General features: G+C 43.1%; 2 protein-coding genes across 9 annotated transcripts; one reads left to right on the forward strand and one right to left on the reverse strand.

Annotated features, from left to right (window-relative positions):
* The first annotated feature begins 1920 nt into the window (after window positions 1–1920).
* clcn4 (chloride channel, voltage-sensitive 4) lies at window positions 1921–11660 on the forward strand. Of its 2 annotated transcripts, XM_052057440.1 has the most exons (12): window positions 1943–2126; window positions 4997–5151; window positions 5243–5342; window positions 6059–6246; window positions 6416–6538; window positions 6607–6813; window positions 6895–6975; window positions 7698–8243; window positions 8547–8733; window positions 8955–9353; window positions 9959–10175; window positions 10261–11660. In XM_052057440.1, the coding sequence occupies exons 1-12, from the start codon at window positions 2111–2113 to the stop codon at window positions 10349–10351; spliced, it is 2310 nt and encodes a 769-aa protein (XP_051913400.1). In that variant the 5' UTR covers window positions 1943–2110; the 3' UTR covers window positions 10352–11660. The 2 variants fall into 2 exon arrangements, with proteins under 2 accessions (XP_051913401.1, XP_051913400.1); XM_052057441.1 differs by lacking the exon at window positions 8955–9353 and having other exon boundaries at window positions 1921–2126.
* On the reverse strand, window positions 10907–17256 carry LOC127595727 (high affinity cGMP-specific 3',5'-cyclic phosphodiesterase 9A-like). Of its 7 annotated transcripts, XM_052057453.1 has the most exons (14): window positions 16853–17219; window positions 16307–16456; window positions 15639–15678; window positions 15455–15557; window positions 15243–15385; window positions 14381–14440; window positions 14132–14309; window positions 13301–13423; window positions 13134–13226; window positions 12994–13061; window positions 12820–12922; window positions 12532–12636; window positions 11913–12059; window positions 10907–11830 (listed from the first exon to the last, which is right to left on the reverse strand). In XM_052057453.1, exons 1-14 carry the CDS (start codon window positions 17001–17003, stop codon window positions 11738–11740), a joined length of 1557 nt encoding a protein of 518 aa, XP_051913413.1. In that variant the 5' UTR covers window positions 17004–17219; the 3' UTR covers window positions 10907–11737. The 7 variants fall into 7 exon arrangements, with proteins under 7 accessions (XP_051913413.1, XP_051913412.1, XP_051913411.1 ...); XM_052057452.1 differs by having other exon boundaries at window positions 14198–14309; window positions 15455–15678; window positions 16853–17245; XM_052057451.1 differs by having other exon boundaries at window positions 15243–15557; window positions 16853–17237.
* Window positions 17257–17304: the final 48 nt, after the last annotated feature.

Consider the following 17304-nt stretch of genomic DNA (forward strand, 5'->3'; position numbering starts at 1 on the left):
GATCAGTCCTAAAATGATTCAGGCTATACTTACAGGAAAATTGTTATTTTTCTGACCATTTTGAATCTGATCTAATGGCCATGACATGTGGGGTTCCTCAAGGGTCAGTCCATGGACCCCTTCTGTTCAGTCCATATTTGTTACCTTTTTGTAAATTGCTTCAGAATGTTGGCTATCATTGCTGTGCAGATGTCCCCATATGACAGCTGTTCAATTAATGCAGCGGTGTCCAACCAAAGACCAAGTCTGAAATGTTGGGGCACCGATAGACTTCAGTAATCATACCAAATCCATCAGTAAAACACCCTTTTACCAGCAGAAAAAAACCAAAACAAGCGGTTAGGAAGATGAATGAATGAATGAATGAATGAATGAATGAATGAATGAATGAATGAATGAATGAATGAATGAATGAATGAATGAATGAATGAATGAATGAATGAATGAATGAACATCCAGGCTGAAGGGTTGCAACAAAACCATGCGGTCTATGATGATTTTTTTTTCTAGGATGTACCCGCTTACTTCCCAAAGACACCTGGGACTCCAGCATGCCCACGACCCTCGTGAGGATAATCGGTTCGGATAATGGATTGATGGATGGCTGGATATATGTATGTATTTTTTTTTTTAGCAGGATTGCCTCACAGTCATCTGTAGAATAGATTCTGCTATTCAGCAAGCCTCCTCGCTGCCCATCTTTAAAGCCCTCCTCAAAACTCACTTGTATTCTTTGGCGTTCGACTCAGCATGACTTAGATTTGTTCTTGATTTTACTGTTTGGTGCTTTCTACCGCCTTTATTACCGATGTGTCTTACTGTTACTGTTACTTACTAACATTGTGCATGTTAAATCGCTCCATGTACAGCACTTTGTATGCAGCGATAGCTGTTTGAAAGTGCTCTATAAATACTGTTGACTTGACTTGACTTGACTTGACTAGTCTACTAGTTACCTCTTGCCTGAGGTCTGCAGACTTCAGTAAATTAGCGGACCTGGGAGTTCAAAGTTAACATGGTGATGTAGCATTTAGCTGTAATGCTGTACACGTTGATGGAATATCCTCCTGACTACCAGGAAAAAAAATGTTGTCCAATCACATTTATTTTGAAATTCCCCAATCTATGTGAAGTAATTGGACTACTCCAAAATAATTTTTTCCACTACATTTTTTAAACACTTGAATACTAGGCTCACACACACTTAAAACGACTCAAACAACACTTATTCGTGTTCATAAGAGTATTATAATTAAAATGCCAACAGCATTTCAAGACAAAATGTGTTTGATAAAAAGTATTAGTTTTCCTCTTCCCATAAAAAGTGCTTGCACTGAGGGAAGCCATTTTCTTACTTTTTCTAACCCCTACACATTTGGTATCATTGGAAAGCACTAAATGTCCTCTTTAGAGTAACAGGAGGAGTTAATGCAATTGGATGCAATGCAATTGGATGTCCTCTACAGAGGACAAATTTGAACTACTGGTAGTCAGGAGGATATGCTGCCAACACAAGTGAAGGCCCAGGTGTAAATGCTTTTATGTCCAGGTTTAAATCCAGGTGAAAGACTGCGTTTTTTCTAATGTCTATGATCAATGTCTTATAAACATTTAAAATGCTTTTCTTCGTTTAATTATTTTAGAAACCTACTTGTAATTGTTTCATTTTAAATGTTAAAGGTTAATGGTCGTTTTAATTGAGTTTAGTTGTGTTTGTTGTTTTTAGTAATTTTGGTAAACGCTATTTTTTTCCTCTGCTTTGCTTGTGATTGTTGTTGACTCTTTGGTTTGCAAATGCTTTTAGATGTTGTGCTTTACCTGTCTGAAGCACGTTGAGTTGCCTTATACTGTAGTACTGTATATGAAATGTGCTCTATAAATAAAGCGGCGTGATTCATCATTGTATTGAGTTTAGCGTAAGGGATCTTTGAATGATCTCGCGATACTAGCGCAGCTGATGGCCGCAGAAGGAGGAGGAAGACTGTTGCATTTTTTGGTTTGACGGTTTTTATGTCTTCGAAAGGATACCAAATGGCAGCGGCGGTTCCTATCCAATCGAATACAACCGAATTGTAAGATTCTCTTCCCGAGCGCACGGACGGACCCTAAAATGGAGGCTGCCGAAGGTAATTTAAGTCACCATGCTAAAGAGCTAGCTGACGAGTGTGACTAATGTTCAAAACGTATTTGCAAGTAGCTTGAAAAATTATGAGGGCATTTATTGTTGGAACATCTTATCTCCTCTAACGATGTCGTAGGAACCGATTTAGAAATCGAATCATAAACTGCTGACGCTTGCAAGACTGGTCCAAACTACAATTGGTATCCGTATGCTGCGAGTCAGAGTACCGTGCTGTATCCCAGCTCTCAGTGTCTGTAGGAGTGAATATGAATTGTTCACACCGATTTGTGAAATAACTGTGCGTTATGTTCGATTGAAAGGACATATATGATTGAAGGTGATGCATAATAACTGAGACGGGTATAATTTACTCATTATGCACAGTGTGCGAATCTGTTGATAGGCAGTTTTGTCGTACAACTACAGTAGCGATGTGTCGTTCGCGAACGAGCCGGCTCCCAGAGCCGGCTCTTTGAAGTGAACGATGGGAGCCGGCTCCTCATTGGGAGCCGGAAGGGGAGGGTTACACACACACACGCACACGCGCTGCAGTTTAGAGAAGGGCGAGGGGTTAGAGAAGAGACACACAGCAGCACAATGAGCAGCACGTGAACAAGTGGAAAGGTGAGAAAATGGATAGGAAACGCAGTGAAATATGGACTCATTTCAATTTAATTGATGGTTCAAAGGCAGCGTGTAGACTGCGCAAGGTTAAAATATCCCATAGATCAGGCTCCACAAATAACCTGCACAGGCACATCAGAAATGTCTACCCATCAGTACAATTTGAAGAGAAAAGACAAGCAAGGGAACCAGCTATTAATGAAGGTGCTAGTGTATCAGCAACTGTTGCCGCTGCTGCAATGTCACAACTGCCTAAATGTACAACCCAGAGCTCTATGAGCCACTTTAAGCAAAAAGCTATAAAACCAGCAAAACAGAACACAATTGATGCGGAACTGGGTAAAATGATTGCAAGGGATTTTCATCCATTTTGTGTTGGCTGTGTGTTGTCGCAACATCTGTCCCCTCAGAGAGAATCTTCTCCAAAACAGGGCAAATATTAACAGAGAGGAGAAACAGGATCAGCCCCTCAAAGCTGAGGCACTTGGTTTTTCTTCATGCCAATCTTCGCTAACGACAAGCTAAAACCTTTATCTGGATGCTGCTTTTTTTCTTTTTGTTTTACAAATTTTAATTTATAATTTGTTGTGTGGTATTCAAAGCTTACTTATATTTTACTGTAAATAGTTAAAAGCTTATAAATATACACATTCAGAGATTGGAACTTTTTGACGACCTTGTTTTGAGATGGGTCTTTGTACTTTGTTTTTATTTTTGTAGCACTCCATGTTGAGTATGTTCAGAAGAATGTAAATAAAGCCATATAAATAATAAATATTTGATATAATGTCTTTTTTGCATTAGTACTTCGTTTTACACATAATATTACGTTATTTTTGGTATTAAATTAATTTAATCAACAAAAAAACTGAGGAGCCATTTGGGAGCCGAAAGAGCCAGCTCTTTTTAGGGAGCCGATCCAAAAGAGCCGGCTGTCTAAAAGGAGCCGGAATTCCCATCACTAAACTACAGTCAGTGTCATGGACTACAGTCAGTGAATTTTTTTAGTATTTTTCCCTCCTTCGATTAAAGCCGCACGTGATTGGTTAAGATCCGTGGTAGAAGAGGGAGGAGAGGGTTACGCACACGCTGCAATGAAGAGAAGGGGGAGGAGTTAGAGACACAACAGCAGCACACTGAGCCGCACACGAACAGAAGAGACAGGGAGACGAGGGAGAGCTCGACAGCGCTACAGAGAAAAAACAACACGGTGAAAAGTGGAAAAGCGAGAAAATAGATAGGAAACGCAGTGAAATGTGGACTTATTTCAAATTAATTGCTAGTTCGAAGGCAGCGTGTAGACTGTGCAAGGTTAAAATATCCAATATCAAATTTTAATTCATAATTTGTTGTGTGGTAATCAAAGCTTATGTTGTTTTACTGTAAATAGTTAAAAGCTTATAAATATACACAATCAGAGATTGGAACTCTTTGTTGACCTTGTTTTGAGATTGGTCTTTTTTCTTGTACTTTGTAATTTATTTTTTGTAGCACTCCATGTTGTACTCCATGTTGAGTATGTTCAGAATATAAATCAAGCCATATAAATAATAAATATTTGATATACTGTATATTTTTTTACATTAGTAATTCATTTTACACATAATTTTATATTATTTTGGTAGTAAATTAATTTAAGCAACAAAAAAATTGAGGAGCCTTTGGGAGCTCTCTAAAAAGAGCCGGAATTCCCATCACTATTAGAAATGCACACTGCTCAAGCTCGCCAATTAGAGGGAGTTATCACTCGGTGATTATGAACAATAACATCATGCAGAAAATGAATTTAGTATACCGGTAATTTAAAGACTCATTGCACGCTGAAGTAGCAGAGCAGTGGGTTAGACTTGCCAAAGTCACATGGAACCTGTTTAAAAAAAATTGTGAACTAAGGAAATCCATTTTAAAACTTTTTGCATACTGGTTTGTGTGAAAATATCTGGACACATATTAAGTGTATAGCGTTTCTGCTGTATTTTCACGGTTAACTGAATGATTATGATTAGGCCCAAAATCCACTTTACAGAATTTTTGACCCTAAAGATGTCCCGCTCAGGGTTGGCATTAGGAATTTGAGGTACATTTAAAAAAGTATCACTTCATATTTATAACTACTTCAATACTGGAAATTTAAAATTGCATTTTTGTGAGGCCCTTGTGAGTAATGAGTCTTTAGGATGAACTTTTCTCCCGCTTACGCCCTGCTCCTCCTGTTGCACTAAGAGTCACATGCTATGTTGCCATCTACAGGTGTGAGTAGCGCCACGCCCACTGATGAGCTGAATGGAGCTGGCAACTTGATGGACTTCCTGGAGGAGCCTTTCCCTGACGTGGCCACTTATGAAGACTTCCACACCATTGACTGGCTAAGGGAGAAGTCAAGAGATACTGACCGCCACCGCAAGGTTGCAGAAGATGTTTGGTTGTTGTGCCACTACCTTTCATTTCCCCTAAGACTGTGCATGGAGTTATTTATTGATTTTATTTATGTTAAAGATTACAAGCAAGAGTAAGGAGTCCATTTGGGACCTGACCAAGAGCCTCCTAGATGCCTGGTCAGGATGGGTGGTGATGCTGCTCATTGGACTTCTCTCAGGTTTGTGAGGAGGATATCACACAGTCTTCCATTTGATTAGTTCATTATACCATAATAATTTTGGGGAGGCCAGCAAGCGTATAAGAGGTAAGTAAGGCAAGGCAGCTTTACTTATAGAATGCATTTCGTACAAAAGATAACTTGATGTACCTCACATAATTAAAAGTACAACAATTGGATGCATCGGCTCATCCTGTGTTACATTATGTTTAAAAATTTGGACGGTACTCCTGAAAAAATGCTCTTAGGGAGGCACCAATTGCCACAGTGCACTGAAATGAGCCATGCAGACACAAGGAAATGGAGAGCTGATATGAGTAGTCATTGTTAACTCCATGATTCCTTCTTGTGACTGGGCCAGCCCTCTGATCACTCAAAAGCTCCAATATTACATTGCTGAATAAATAATTTGTCCCCACAATTTCTGTTTCTTGCATTTGAAAATCATTTACACATTCGCTCCATCGCCTCTCATTTGGCCTTTGCCTCCTTGCCATCGAGTCATGGCAACGAACTACAATGTGAATTTCCACCTCTTTCAGACGCACAATTTAAGAATGCAAAATCAGCCACCATAGTTTGTCACAGCTTTGAGAAATCACATTGCGCATGCTAAATTAGTCTATTGACATTGACTTCTCAGAGTATTTTTCGCTTCGGGGTAGTGAGCAAAATAAAATTGGCATGACTCGGGTGTGCTGTTACGCCTCATCCAGGTACGTTGGCCGGAGTCATTGACCTGGCGGTGGACTGGATGACGGACCTGAAGGAGGGTGTGTGTCTGTCCGCCTTCTGGTACAGCCACGAGCAGTGCTGCTGGACATCCAACGAGACAACTTTTGACGACCGTGACAAATGTCCGCAGTGGCAGAAGTGGGCCGAGTTGATGACAGGCCATTCTGAGGTCAGAGGAAGATGACACGTCTCCATGATGTCATCAGTACAGTGGTGCCTTGAAATACCAGTTAATTTTTTTTCCTGGACCATACTCAAAACATTTGTATCCGAAGTCATCATTCCCTATTAAAATGAACCAAAATGCCATAATCCACTTTTTTAAAATACTTTTCTAGGGAGCGGGAGCATATGTGTTAAACTACTTGCTCTACGTCCTGTGGGCGCTTTCGTTCTCCTTCCTGGCTGTGTCACTGGTGCGAGTCTTTGCGCCGTACGCTTGCGGCTCAGGAATCCCGGAGGTGAGCTTGTGATGAGGAATCACGCTTGCGCGACCACTCGAGGGAAAACTGATCTGATGCGTTTTCAGATCAAGACCATCCTCAGTGGCTTCATCATCCGTGGTTACCTGGGAAAATGGACGCTGCTCATTAAGACGGTCACGCTGGTTCTGGCCGTTTCGTCGGGCCTCAGCCTGGGGAAGGAGGGTCCTCTGGTCCATGTTGCGTGCTGCTGCGGGAACCTCTTCTGCAGCCTCTTCTCTAAGTACAGCAAGAATGAAGGCAAACGGCGAGAGGTACAGTACTTGCCGTTTTGTTGTCTCTCAGGTGATGTGCTGGGAAATGCCGGCTCACCTCATGATTTGTTGGGCGTGCAGGTGTTATCAGCTGCAGCGGCGGCCGGCGTGTCGGTGGCTTTTGGTGCACCCATCGGAGGGGTTCTTTTCAGCCTGGAAGAGGTGGGTTCTGTTATCACCATGCAGCATCAATTTTCCTCTATCAACAAGCTTGAGATATGTTTCAGTAATGTATGTGTGCTTCTCAAACTGGGATTGCCTCGCCATAACTTCTTGGTCCTCCTCATTTAAAACAAGCAAACACATCAACTAAACCAATTACCCGCCCCTACTTGAAGCTTTGGGTGTTTAAAAGCTCGGATAGGATTTTGACATTTCACACAAAATTTACAACCGTAGCATTCCTAGCTCTCTCAGGCTCTTCTCTAAAATTGTCTAGAATGGGGCGAGTCAACCTGGGCGAAGCATTTGCAGCTTGTCAGCACCACATCTGATGTTTAGAGCCAGTGATGTCATTGTTGCTTTCCACTGGGCTCCTTTCTTGTCATCTGCAAAACAATGTAAAGACGATTCATCTTATGTTGTCTGTTTAAGTTGCTAGTCATACAAAAATAGTCACTGAGGGGTCAGAAAAGGTGCAGAATATGTAACAGCCATGCTAGTTGCGCATAAGTTAGGCTAAGTTAATTCAGGTTATGAATCATTAGGTTCAAATGTTCAAAAATTGTCCATGGCATTTAGTGGTACCTAATGGTAGCTTTGTTTAATTAGCATTTGAATTCATGAGCGGATCTTAAGAATGATTAATTTTAAGGAATCCGCAAACTGAAATTGTTTTGAGAACCCCTGCCTGGACCAAGCACCTTCCTCCCTGTCCCCTGCAGGTCAGCTACTACTTCCCCCTCAAGACTTTATGGCGTTCCTTCTTTGCCGCATTAGTTGCAGCTTTCACGCTGCGCTCAATCAACCCGTTTGGCAACAGCCGCCTGGTGCTGTTTTACGTGGAGTACCACACGCCGTGGTACATGGCCGAGCTGGTGCCCTTCATCCTGTTAGGCGTCTTTGGCGGCCTTTGGGGGACCCTCTTCATTCGTGCCAACATCGCCTGGTGTCGACGGAGGAAGACGACACAGCTGGGGAAGTATCCGGTTCTAGAGGTCATCGCAGTGACGGCTATCACTGCTGTGCTGGCCTATCCCAACCCCTACACCCGGCGCAGCACCAGCGAGCTCATCTCTGAGCTCTTCAACGATTGTGGAGCACTGGAGTCGTCACAGCTCTGCGACTACATCAACAACCCCAATATGAGTCGACCTGTGGACGATATACCAGACCGCCCAGCTGGCCCTGGCGTTTACAACGCTCTGTGGCAGCTGGCGCTCGCTCTCGTCTTCAAAATTGTCATCACCATCTTCACCTTCGGCATGAAGGTCAGTCCAATTCAGATTGCTTTTGCTTTGTAAACAGAGCTACATCTTTTGTTGATGCTATTAATGTTGTCTCTTTGTTACAGTACTTTTCTTAAAATGAGGTTGTCCTTGCCTCCACTGTAAAATTCTTGCTCACGTGGGGTTGGTTTTCTTAAATGTATGAGGAGTGAGCTTCTTGTCGTGATCAATGTGTAAACTGTCTTGAGATAACCTCTGTTGTAAACCTGCACTCTATAGGAATAAAAATGTAATTGACTTGCCACGTGAACTGGCGTGATGACGTGACAATCCTAATGTCACCAGATCCCGTCAGGCCTCTTCATTCCCAGCATGGCAGTGGGCGCCATCGCAGGGCGAATTGTGGGCATCGCAGTGGAGCAGATGGCATACCACCATCACGACTGGATCATCTTCAAAAACTGGTGCCGGCCTGGTGCTGACTGCGTCACACCTGGACTCTACGCCATGGTGGGAGCTGCCGCCTGTCTAGGTAAGGGGGTTTCTCTTTTTCAATTCCAGGCTTCGGCCTTTCTGTGTGGAGTTTGCCTACTTCTTGGGGAACCGTGATTGCGTGGTTTTTCTCAGAGTATTATGGCATCCTATGACAACATGCATGTCAGCATCTTTGAACTCATTTAGTGGTGTATGAGTGAAAAAAATGGCTGGAGCTTCCTTATTTATTCAATATTCTTCATTCTTGCATTATTTCAGGCGGTGTGACCAGGATGACTGTGTCTTTGGTGGTCATCATGTTTGAGCTGACCGGTGGTCTCGAATATATCGTTCCGCTAATGGCGGCCGCTGTCACCAGTAAGTGGGTGGCGGACGCCTTCGGGAAAGAAGGCATCTACGAGTCGCACATCCAGCTCAACGGTTACCCGTACCTGGATGTCAGGGATGAGTTCACGCACCGCACACTGGCCGCCGACGTGATGCGGCCGCGTCGGAATGACCCACCTCTGGCCGTCCTCACGCAGGACACCACCACTGTGGAGGACGTGGAAATGTTGATCAAAGACACTGATTATAACGGGTTCCCGGTGGTTGTGTCCCGAGATTCTGAGAGGCTCATTGGCTTTGTGCAGCGCAGAGACCTCACGCTTGCCATCAGTGAGTCACCTCGGTTCTTCTTTGGCAGGAAGCACATGGTAACGCTGGACATTGTTCCACTGTTAATAACCTTCAGGCCTTTTGGAGTTTGGCCATATTAACAATTAGTATGTAACTTTTTTCCCACATCACTTTTTGTCATTACTATAAACTATCCATTCATTTTCATTTGAGATTCCGAGTACATGTACTAATATTTTATATTTGATTTTATTTATTTTTTTATAATCCTTCAATGCACAGGTTTTAAACATCCTCAAAAATATATTTTTGTAAATCAGTCAATCATTAATTTTCTCTATTGAAGTGCAGAAGCCATTAAACCCCTATCTGAAACTTAATATTACATGTAACAAATTGATAAATGTTGTAATCTGGTCAAGAACATTCGCAGAAGTAACATTTTCAACTGCTGAGTCTAGAATAAATCCCATTTCTGTCAGTCTGATGGAATCCAGGAAAAAGCAGTGATCGACCAGAGATGGCCATATGAGCCAAAATGTTGGAAATGACTAAATCAGTGTTCGTTACAATTGCATTAATACAGCTAAAATGCAGGGGGGCAAGATGAACACAAATGTTTAATCTCCGTTGTCTCTCCACAGAAAATGCCCGTCAAAAACAAGATGGAGTGGTGAGCAGCTCAGTGGTGTACTTTACCGAGGATGTGCCGCAGCTGCCGGCCAGCACACCGCAACCCTTGAAGCTGCGCCGTATCCTTAACCTGAGCCCCTTCACCGTCACTGACCACACGCCCATGGAAACGGTAGTGGACATATTCCGCAAGCTGGGCCTCCGCCAGTGTCTGGTCACACGCAGCGGGTAAGGCAAGACGGGACGTCACAAGAGCCGTCACAAAGCTCATTCTGTCATTGGCTGCTTATTTATCCGATTGTCATCCCGCCAGGCGTCTACTCGGCATCATCACCAAGAAGGACGTTCTGCGTCACATAGCGCAAATGATGAACCAGGATCCTGAGTCCATCATGTTCAATTAGCCTCTTTACATTCTGAGAAAGCCATTTGTGGACAGGCCAGCCTCAAATTGTGCGCTAATCCATGTACGCGTTTTGACTGTCCACCCTCGACACTCAACATGGTCCACGTGGCGTGAGTCATTTTTGGGACAAGCTTGTACTGTGAATGCTGTCGTACCTTGACTTACAAGTGCACCAACTTGTGAGTTTTGTTCACTGCTATCTGTCACTGTTTTGGGGCTTGTATTATTTTCACCTTTGTTTTTCTTATTTTAGTGTACGGTACGTATAAACTTCAGATAGGCCACCACTAGATGGCGGCAGCAAATGCCACAACATCCACCCAGCCAAGCATGATTTGATATCCTGCGATGCCTTGAGATATGAGTGACATGACTTGTGAGTTTTGTTTTCAGTTCTATTCTAGAGCAACAGTTTGGCAGATAGAAAAACATCTTCAGCATTTTAACGCTACTTCCAGTTGAAATGTAATGACAAATTAAACAAAACTAAAATAATTTTTTGTATTTAAAATTAATGGTAGATTAATGCGAACACATAATGAAAAACGCCATAGACGGGCTCACAAATAACATTTATGTTGTTGCGTTATAACGCTTCAAGCAACGGTTGTTTGAACACAAACAGTGCAGCAACACATAAAAAGACAATAGAAGACAGGCATATCTTCTTAATTCTTTGCGACACATACCCGAACGAGTCGCAGTGAATTACTAAACTCGTATGTAAAGGCACCAGTGTACAAGTAAACTGAGTTACGAGCTCAATCACGAATCACTCGTAAGTTAGGGTACCACTTTATCTGTGCACGTGTCTTTTTAAGGCTCAAAGGAATTGTTGGTTAGAGAGACTCTTAACTGATCATTATACTTGTTTTAACTGATTATTTTAATACTTGTCACAAAGTACACTGGACACCCAAAAACTGCACGCGTGCCGCTTTCCTAAGCTATCAACTGTAGGATTTCATTGGTGTGAAGGTTAAAAACAAAGGGAACAGAACAGTTTGCCAGGAGTTAACAGAGGGCATTTTTAAAGTCCTGTGTCATGCTTTTGTTGTGGTGAGAAAGAACCTAACATGAGTCAGCTGCTCCCTTCTGGCACACTGAATTCCTCATTTGTAAATGTTGATTGAAACATCTGGTTTTGAAATGACAAAAGAATTTATGTAATGTATGTGTATTTATATGATTTCATGTGTTTAGTTGGAGACACCTGAATTAATTTAAACGGTTTATCAGACATTTGCACTTTGGTTCGAACATGTAATGCAGTTCCAGAAAATAAAATGTTGAGTTGAATATGCTAAGCACTTGGGTTGTGTGATTATGTAAACATGAGCTACGGTCACACGTTTGCTAAAACATAATTGTGATGTCTTGCTCATCAGGGTTTGCTGGCCGCCGCCTCCTTCTGGGTGGCTCTCTCCAAGTCCGAGTAGTACTCCAAGGCTCGCCTCACTGGCTCCAGAATATGTTTCTACAGGGCAGTACAAAAAAAACGCTTAACATGGCAACAGATTGTCATTGGAATGTATGATTTCATAAAATAATATTTGTACCTCCAGACAGGGGAAGAGCTTAGTGAGCTCTGTGAAGAGCGGCAACAGGAGAAAACGAATGAAACTGGTCTGTGAGGACGGCTTGGATACTTTGTCGCGGTCCATAAATGGAGTCACTGGAAGCCCTTTGAGTTTTTCTGTGTCGCCCTGCAGTCCAGACATAACCACGACACAAACCGGTCCTTTCACACTACTTTCACTCCCAGTAATTATCAGATGTTGATAAGCAGTGTTTGTATCACATACTCGCAGAGTAGAGAAAATCTCATCTTTTCACTGCTTTTGTGCTCCGTTTTGTTTCGAAGGAACTTTGCTGAAGGCGGCTGAGGAGCTTTGTTTCGACAAAGGTGCTGTTTTGTTGGTATCCTGATGCCAAAGAACTATGTTGAAGTGAATCGAGGAGCTTCATTTAGACAAAAGCAGTGCTTTTCTGCTCTCTGATGTCATCTTGGCGCCAAGGAATTACAAATCATCTCGTGCCATTGAGAACAAATTATCTTTAGGGGGCATTAAAATTATAAACACATTTTGTTTCAGGCTCTGTCCTTTTCTCCTGCCAATAACAATGAACGCTTTTTGCTGTCACATCATCGCACCACTTCCGGTTTGTGCTTCAAACCTGGTTGAAGAACTCCTGCAGGAGACAGACCAGCCAGGGCTCGGCCACCGCCATTGGCCTGGCCTCGTTGGAAATGTCGCTCACCTTCAGCATGATCTTCATCAGCTGCACGCGTAAGAAAAAAAATGTTTATTTCCAAGTAAAAGCAAGACTTCCAGCATGTAAATGTGAATATAGCCAAACTGTAGTTTATATGACACTGACTTATTTCACTGTGTCACTTGATGACCGCAGTAGAAATGCTCCATGAGAAAGAAGAGGTTCTTGTGTCAAGGTTCAGTGCTTTACCACTTCCGTGTGATCCCTGTTTCTGAAGTCAAACACGGACTGGATGCTCTTGAAGTTGTTGAGGATTTCATTGTGTCTCGCCATGTCGGTGGCCAGAATGCACCTGGAAAAACACATCCTGACGTCAAATCGAGATTTAAACGGTTGTAACAGAAAACGTGGGTCAACACTTACTTGATCATTCCTGCTCGAATGTGTTTGTACTGTTCTGTGGTCACATGTTTGAGGATGTTGGATTCCTCCTGCACAGTTGTGGCAAAGGAGATTTGAGCAAGCTGTGAAAGTTGTAGATTCTGAAAAGAGGCTGCAATTACCTTGGCCAGGATGCCAAAGGCGACTGCACAGTGGTGGTTCTCCAACGGGGAGATGTCATTGTAACGAAGGGCCAGTTTGGTCTGGGCGTTGATCTGTCACATTCAGACACAGATGTCGAAAACTATCTCACAGGAGAAGGAAAGCAAGCCAAGAGGAGCAAGGCAACCTGATAGACGTTGCTATAGCCGGGATGGTCGAGGTCATGGCACAGAGCAGAGGTCAGCATGATCAGAAGGTCCATCGGATCCAGCTTGTTCCTGAGGTCTGTTAGCCAAATGAGCCCGTACATCTGAGCAACAGCACAACACGTTTTTCAGTCAGGGGACGAATTTTGAAGTCCTGGTTCTTGCCTGAGTTATGCTTCCGCTGGCCTGGACTATCAGGGGAAGCTTTCCTTCCTCTTTGTCTTCTATACTGTACTATTTACCTCACCTATCTCAACTTGAGTAGAATAATGGATACAAATCACCATCCATGTAGTATGTTACGACCTTGCTTGCGGGGGGTGGGGGGGGGGGGGCGTTTGGCACCAAAACAATGCTGACAATATCTGTCTTATTACATATGAGAATTTGAAATTTGACAATATCTGTCTTATTACATATGAGAATTTGAAATTTTGCTTCATATTTTGGCAAGCATAATGGAAGTTGCCATCTTTGATTTGCCTTGGGTGAGACAGCTGTGCCTTAACCCCCCTGTCCTGATTTTGTCTCTCTAGCTACCCTCTGTCCCTCAACTCTGTCTCCCCACCTCAAACCAACCGTCCGTGGCAGACTGTCACCCCATATGGACTGGGTTCACTTTGAGGTTTCTCCTTTTGAAGGAGCTTTTCCAATAGCCTCCGTCACCAATTGCTTGCTCATGTTGGTTTTCTAACATACAACCAGTATAGCATGTATCATAGGTTTTTCTTGAACTGCTCACTGTGTACTGTAAAGTGGCTTGAGAAAACAAATGTGAATTGGTGCTGTATAAATGAAATTGATGGTCATACCATCTGCGTGACGCAGAAGCAGTGCTGGAAGTTATGGAAGGGAATGTTGTTGTAGTGGCAGTAGACCTCAAACAGGAAGTTCTGGAGGATGTCCACCTCAAAGTGGAACACCGTCAGGAGGTCCAGGTCGGTGAACATCACTTGGAGGAGGACCAGCATCTCTGGCTCCTCCCACTGCCTGTCAACGGTGTATCAAATGGGTGTGGTCGGAAGCCAGTGCAGACGCTCAGAGCGTGTGTTAGCACTCACCAATTGTCAAAAGTGGGAGTTTTCAGATGCTCTCTCACTTCTTCTATCACCTGCAGCGAGCTGCAACCGATACTTTCTGTAACTAATCTAGATGGGGCGTTCTTAGCGGCGTTTGGGTCATGATCCTGTTGGATCCAGGACCCATGAGTTGCATCTGAGACTGAGCTTTCTGACATAGGCAGCACATTTCGCTCCAGGATGGCTTGAGATAGTCTTGAGATTTGATCCTACCCTTCAAAGATTCAAGACAGCCTGGTTTTGAGGTAGCAATTTTTTTTGGTTAATGCGTCCCTTTTTTTATGTGTGTCTTTAAACAAAGCTGATGTGACTTACCAAAACGTTAGTTTTGTCTATCTGTACAAGCTACTCATAGAAGTTTGTGATTGGCTTTTCAAATGCACTTTGGAAAATGTACATTCGAATTGGTTGTTTCAGGTTATTTCCAAAACCGAATGGAAACTTAAATCGTGCTGTTGCCCCTTGTACAAATACATAAGTGGAGTTACTGTGAGACATGGAGGCAGCTCAGCTAGGCTCTCTGGTTGCTTTTCTACACCAGGCGCAGCAAGTCTTTTCAGGGTACAATGGTCTTGCAAGACTCTCGTGGGGCATTCTAGAACCAAATGTGCTTGTGAAAAAGGAGTGGAGTTACTGAAATTGTGTCAAGAAGTTGCACAATTCTTTTTTGTCCAGATGTATTTTTTTATTACAAATAAATTAATTTTCATTAGTTAGGATTTTTTTTTCGGTTTCAAGTTATTTCAGTGTGCTCTGTGGGGTTTTCATTTTTTAACAAATCACCAACATTTTCTTCCATGTGCGTTGTTCACTGTGATTTACAAACTGCAACCCAATCTGTCACCTCATGTTGAGGAACCTCCTGCGAACCTCCCGGTGCTCCTCGTCCTTGTTCACCTGAGGCACTTTGGCTTTCAGTGGGAACTTGGAAAACTGTTGGGGGCACTCATCCCTGAAGAGACCCATCCAGCTCAGGTGCTTGATGCTCTGACAAGGGGCAAACATTTCAGCTCTGATGCATACATGCAGACGCAGACTCTGAGCAGGATTACAAACCTCAAGCTTTCGCTTGAAAGAGTCCACCTGACTCTTGAGGTCGCTGATGATTTCTGGAGTTTTGCCTGCCTCTTCCTGGACTTTGGTCTCCAGGTGACACAGCCTGAGGCCACACACACCAAATGAAATGAGACTCTCGCTGACTTTCATGCTTGGGTTCATTAACCGCTGAGAACGGACTAACCTCTGCTCCATGTTGCCCACATCAGTCGTTATAGCAATGCCTGCATTTGGACACCCAGTTGACTGTACACTTCAATACACATCGCCATATAACATTCACTCCTCATAAACCGATGAGGATATTGGGCTTACAGAGGAAATTCAACATATCCCAACAACGCACTCTCAACATTTACCATCCATTCCACTAATCCGAGGTCGGGTCATGTGGGGCAACATTTTAAGCAGGCAGGCCTTGAATTCCCTCTCCCCAGCCACTCCATCCAGCTTCATCCTAGTGGGATGTGTGCAGAACATCCCATCTCGCTATTACGGGTGAACTCAATTTGAACTTATGTTAACTTTTCAATGCCAATGTCCAATGTTCAGTCATTTTTGCAACACGAGTTGCAACGCAGCATTCATATCTGATGTTTTTGAACAGTTGGACATGTACTTTCAAAAGTTTCAAATTAAAAAGTTCACCTATGAAGGTTATAGTGCATGGCTGGGTTATCCTGAATTTCTGCCTCATAGCCTAATATCCCTAAATTTTTGTGAGGCGTCTATCTGAAAGATGTACAGCCGAATGCTCAGTTTGAAGATCGTAGAGATGATAAAAGCTGTATCGAACGGAAGGTTGCTGAAGACAGAATGGATGTTGGTCCCACTGCAGAAGTTGCCACTCACTCTGAAGCTCAGATGCCACCACCTCCAGCTGGTAGTATGAGTCCTGGCTGTTGGACTCCAGCATGGGCGAGATATTCACCACGCTGCCATTTGATTTGTAGAGCTTCAGGATGTGATGAGGAGAGGCCTCTGCTGCTGCACAGAACAGGTCTGCCACATTTCAGCAGTAATTACAGATGTCAGGCGAGTACGAGCAGTTTCATATCTGCAACCATGCTAAATTTCAAGTTAGTACGATACAAAATTCTGTATCACATTTTTCGTTTTAACATTAAATCTGCCAATTCTGTGGTTGGTTAAAGTTAGTTGGAAGGGCTGGTAGGTGCATGATTGGTTTCTGTGTCACGAAGAATGACACTCTTTCTTCTGAGGACCTGTCACCACCACATGGAGTTCAAGTCCTTCCATAATTACTGATGTTTATCTCACTTGTGGTTCATACATAACGTTCCTGTCTTTCTTGACACTTTCATTCAAACACATTTATTTTGAAGCAAATGAGACGTCATTGTATGAATGGACTTTAACTAAACTCCTCCCTCTTACCTTTAACATCTTCAGCCGTGCAGTCTGCTCCAAACTCTGCTCGCTCCACTTTCCCGTTAACGATAAAATGAATAATTTTTGTGGCCATTTTCGGGCCAGATGGGACATGACAGGCTTCAGGAATGAAAATGAGATCTCTTAACTGTGACATGTAACAGCCCAATTTGTGCAGGAGCACCTGAATCTGACAGAAAACCCACCCACTGAGTCACATATACATATTCATCTTTCCATCAGCCCACTGATTTGCACATGCTCGCATACATCATCCAACAATTCACCAATCAATTCTTTCACTTTCAGTAACCACACGTCCACCTTCTAATCAGTTTGTCTCTGCATCAAGTCATTGGTGGTGTATTGGTTCACATTGCTAACTTGGTGTGGAATCAACCCTCACTCAATGGCCCATTCACTATTTACCTGGAATGGTCTGGCAATAGCTCTGGGAG

This window comes from Hippocampus zosterae, chromosome 2 (assembly GCF_025434085.1).
Source record: "Hippocampus zosterae strain Florida chromosome 2, ASM2543408v3, whole genome shotgun sequence".
NCBI lineage: Eukaryota > Metazoa > Chordata > Actinopteri > Syngnathiformes > Syngnathidae > Hippocampus > Hippocampus zosterae.

Bases quoted from the DNA above. Each gene is read 5' to 3' on its own strand.
- LOC127595727 (XM_052057449.1), bottom strand. From the start codon at position 17,003: ATGTCACAGTTAAGAGATCTCATTTTCATTCCTGAAGCCTGTCATGTC. The intron at 15,386-15,454 runs GTTTGTAATCCT...GCCCCTTGTCAG, and splicing joins CTTTCAAGCGAAAGCTTGAG to AGCATCAAGCACCTGAGCTG. The intron at 13,424-14,131 runs GTATGACCATCA...GCTGTTGCTCAG, and splicing joins GCTTCTGCGTCACGCAGATG to ATGTACGGGCTCATTTGGCT.
- clcn4 (XM_052057440.1), top strand. The intron at 6,247-6,415 runs GTCAGAGGAAGA...ATACTTTTCTAG, and splicing joins TGATGACAGGCCATTCTGAG to GGAGCGGGAGCATATGTGTT. The intron at 8,244-8,546 runs GTCAGTCCAATT...TAATGTCACCAG, and splicing joins TCTTCACCTTCGGCATGAAG to ATCCCGTCAGGCCTCTTCAT.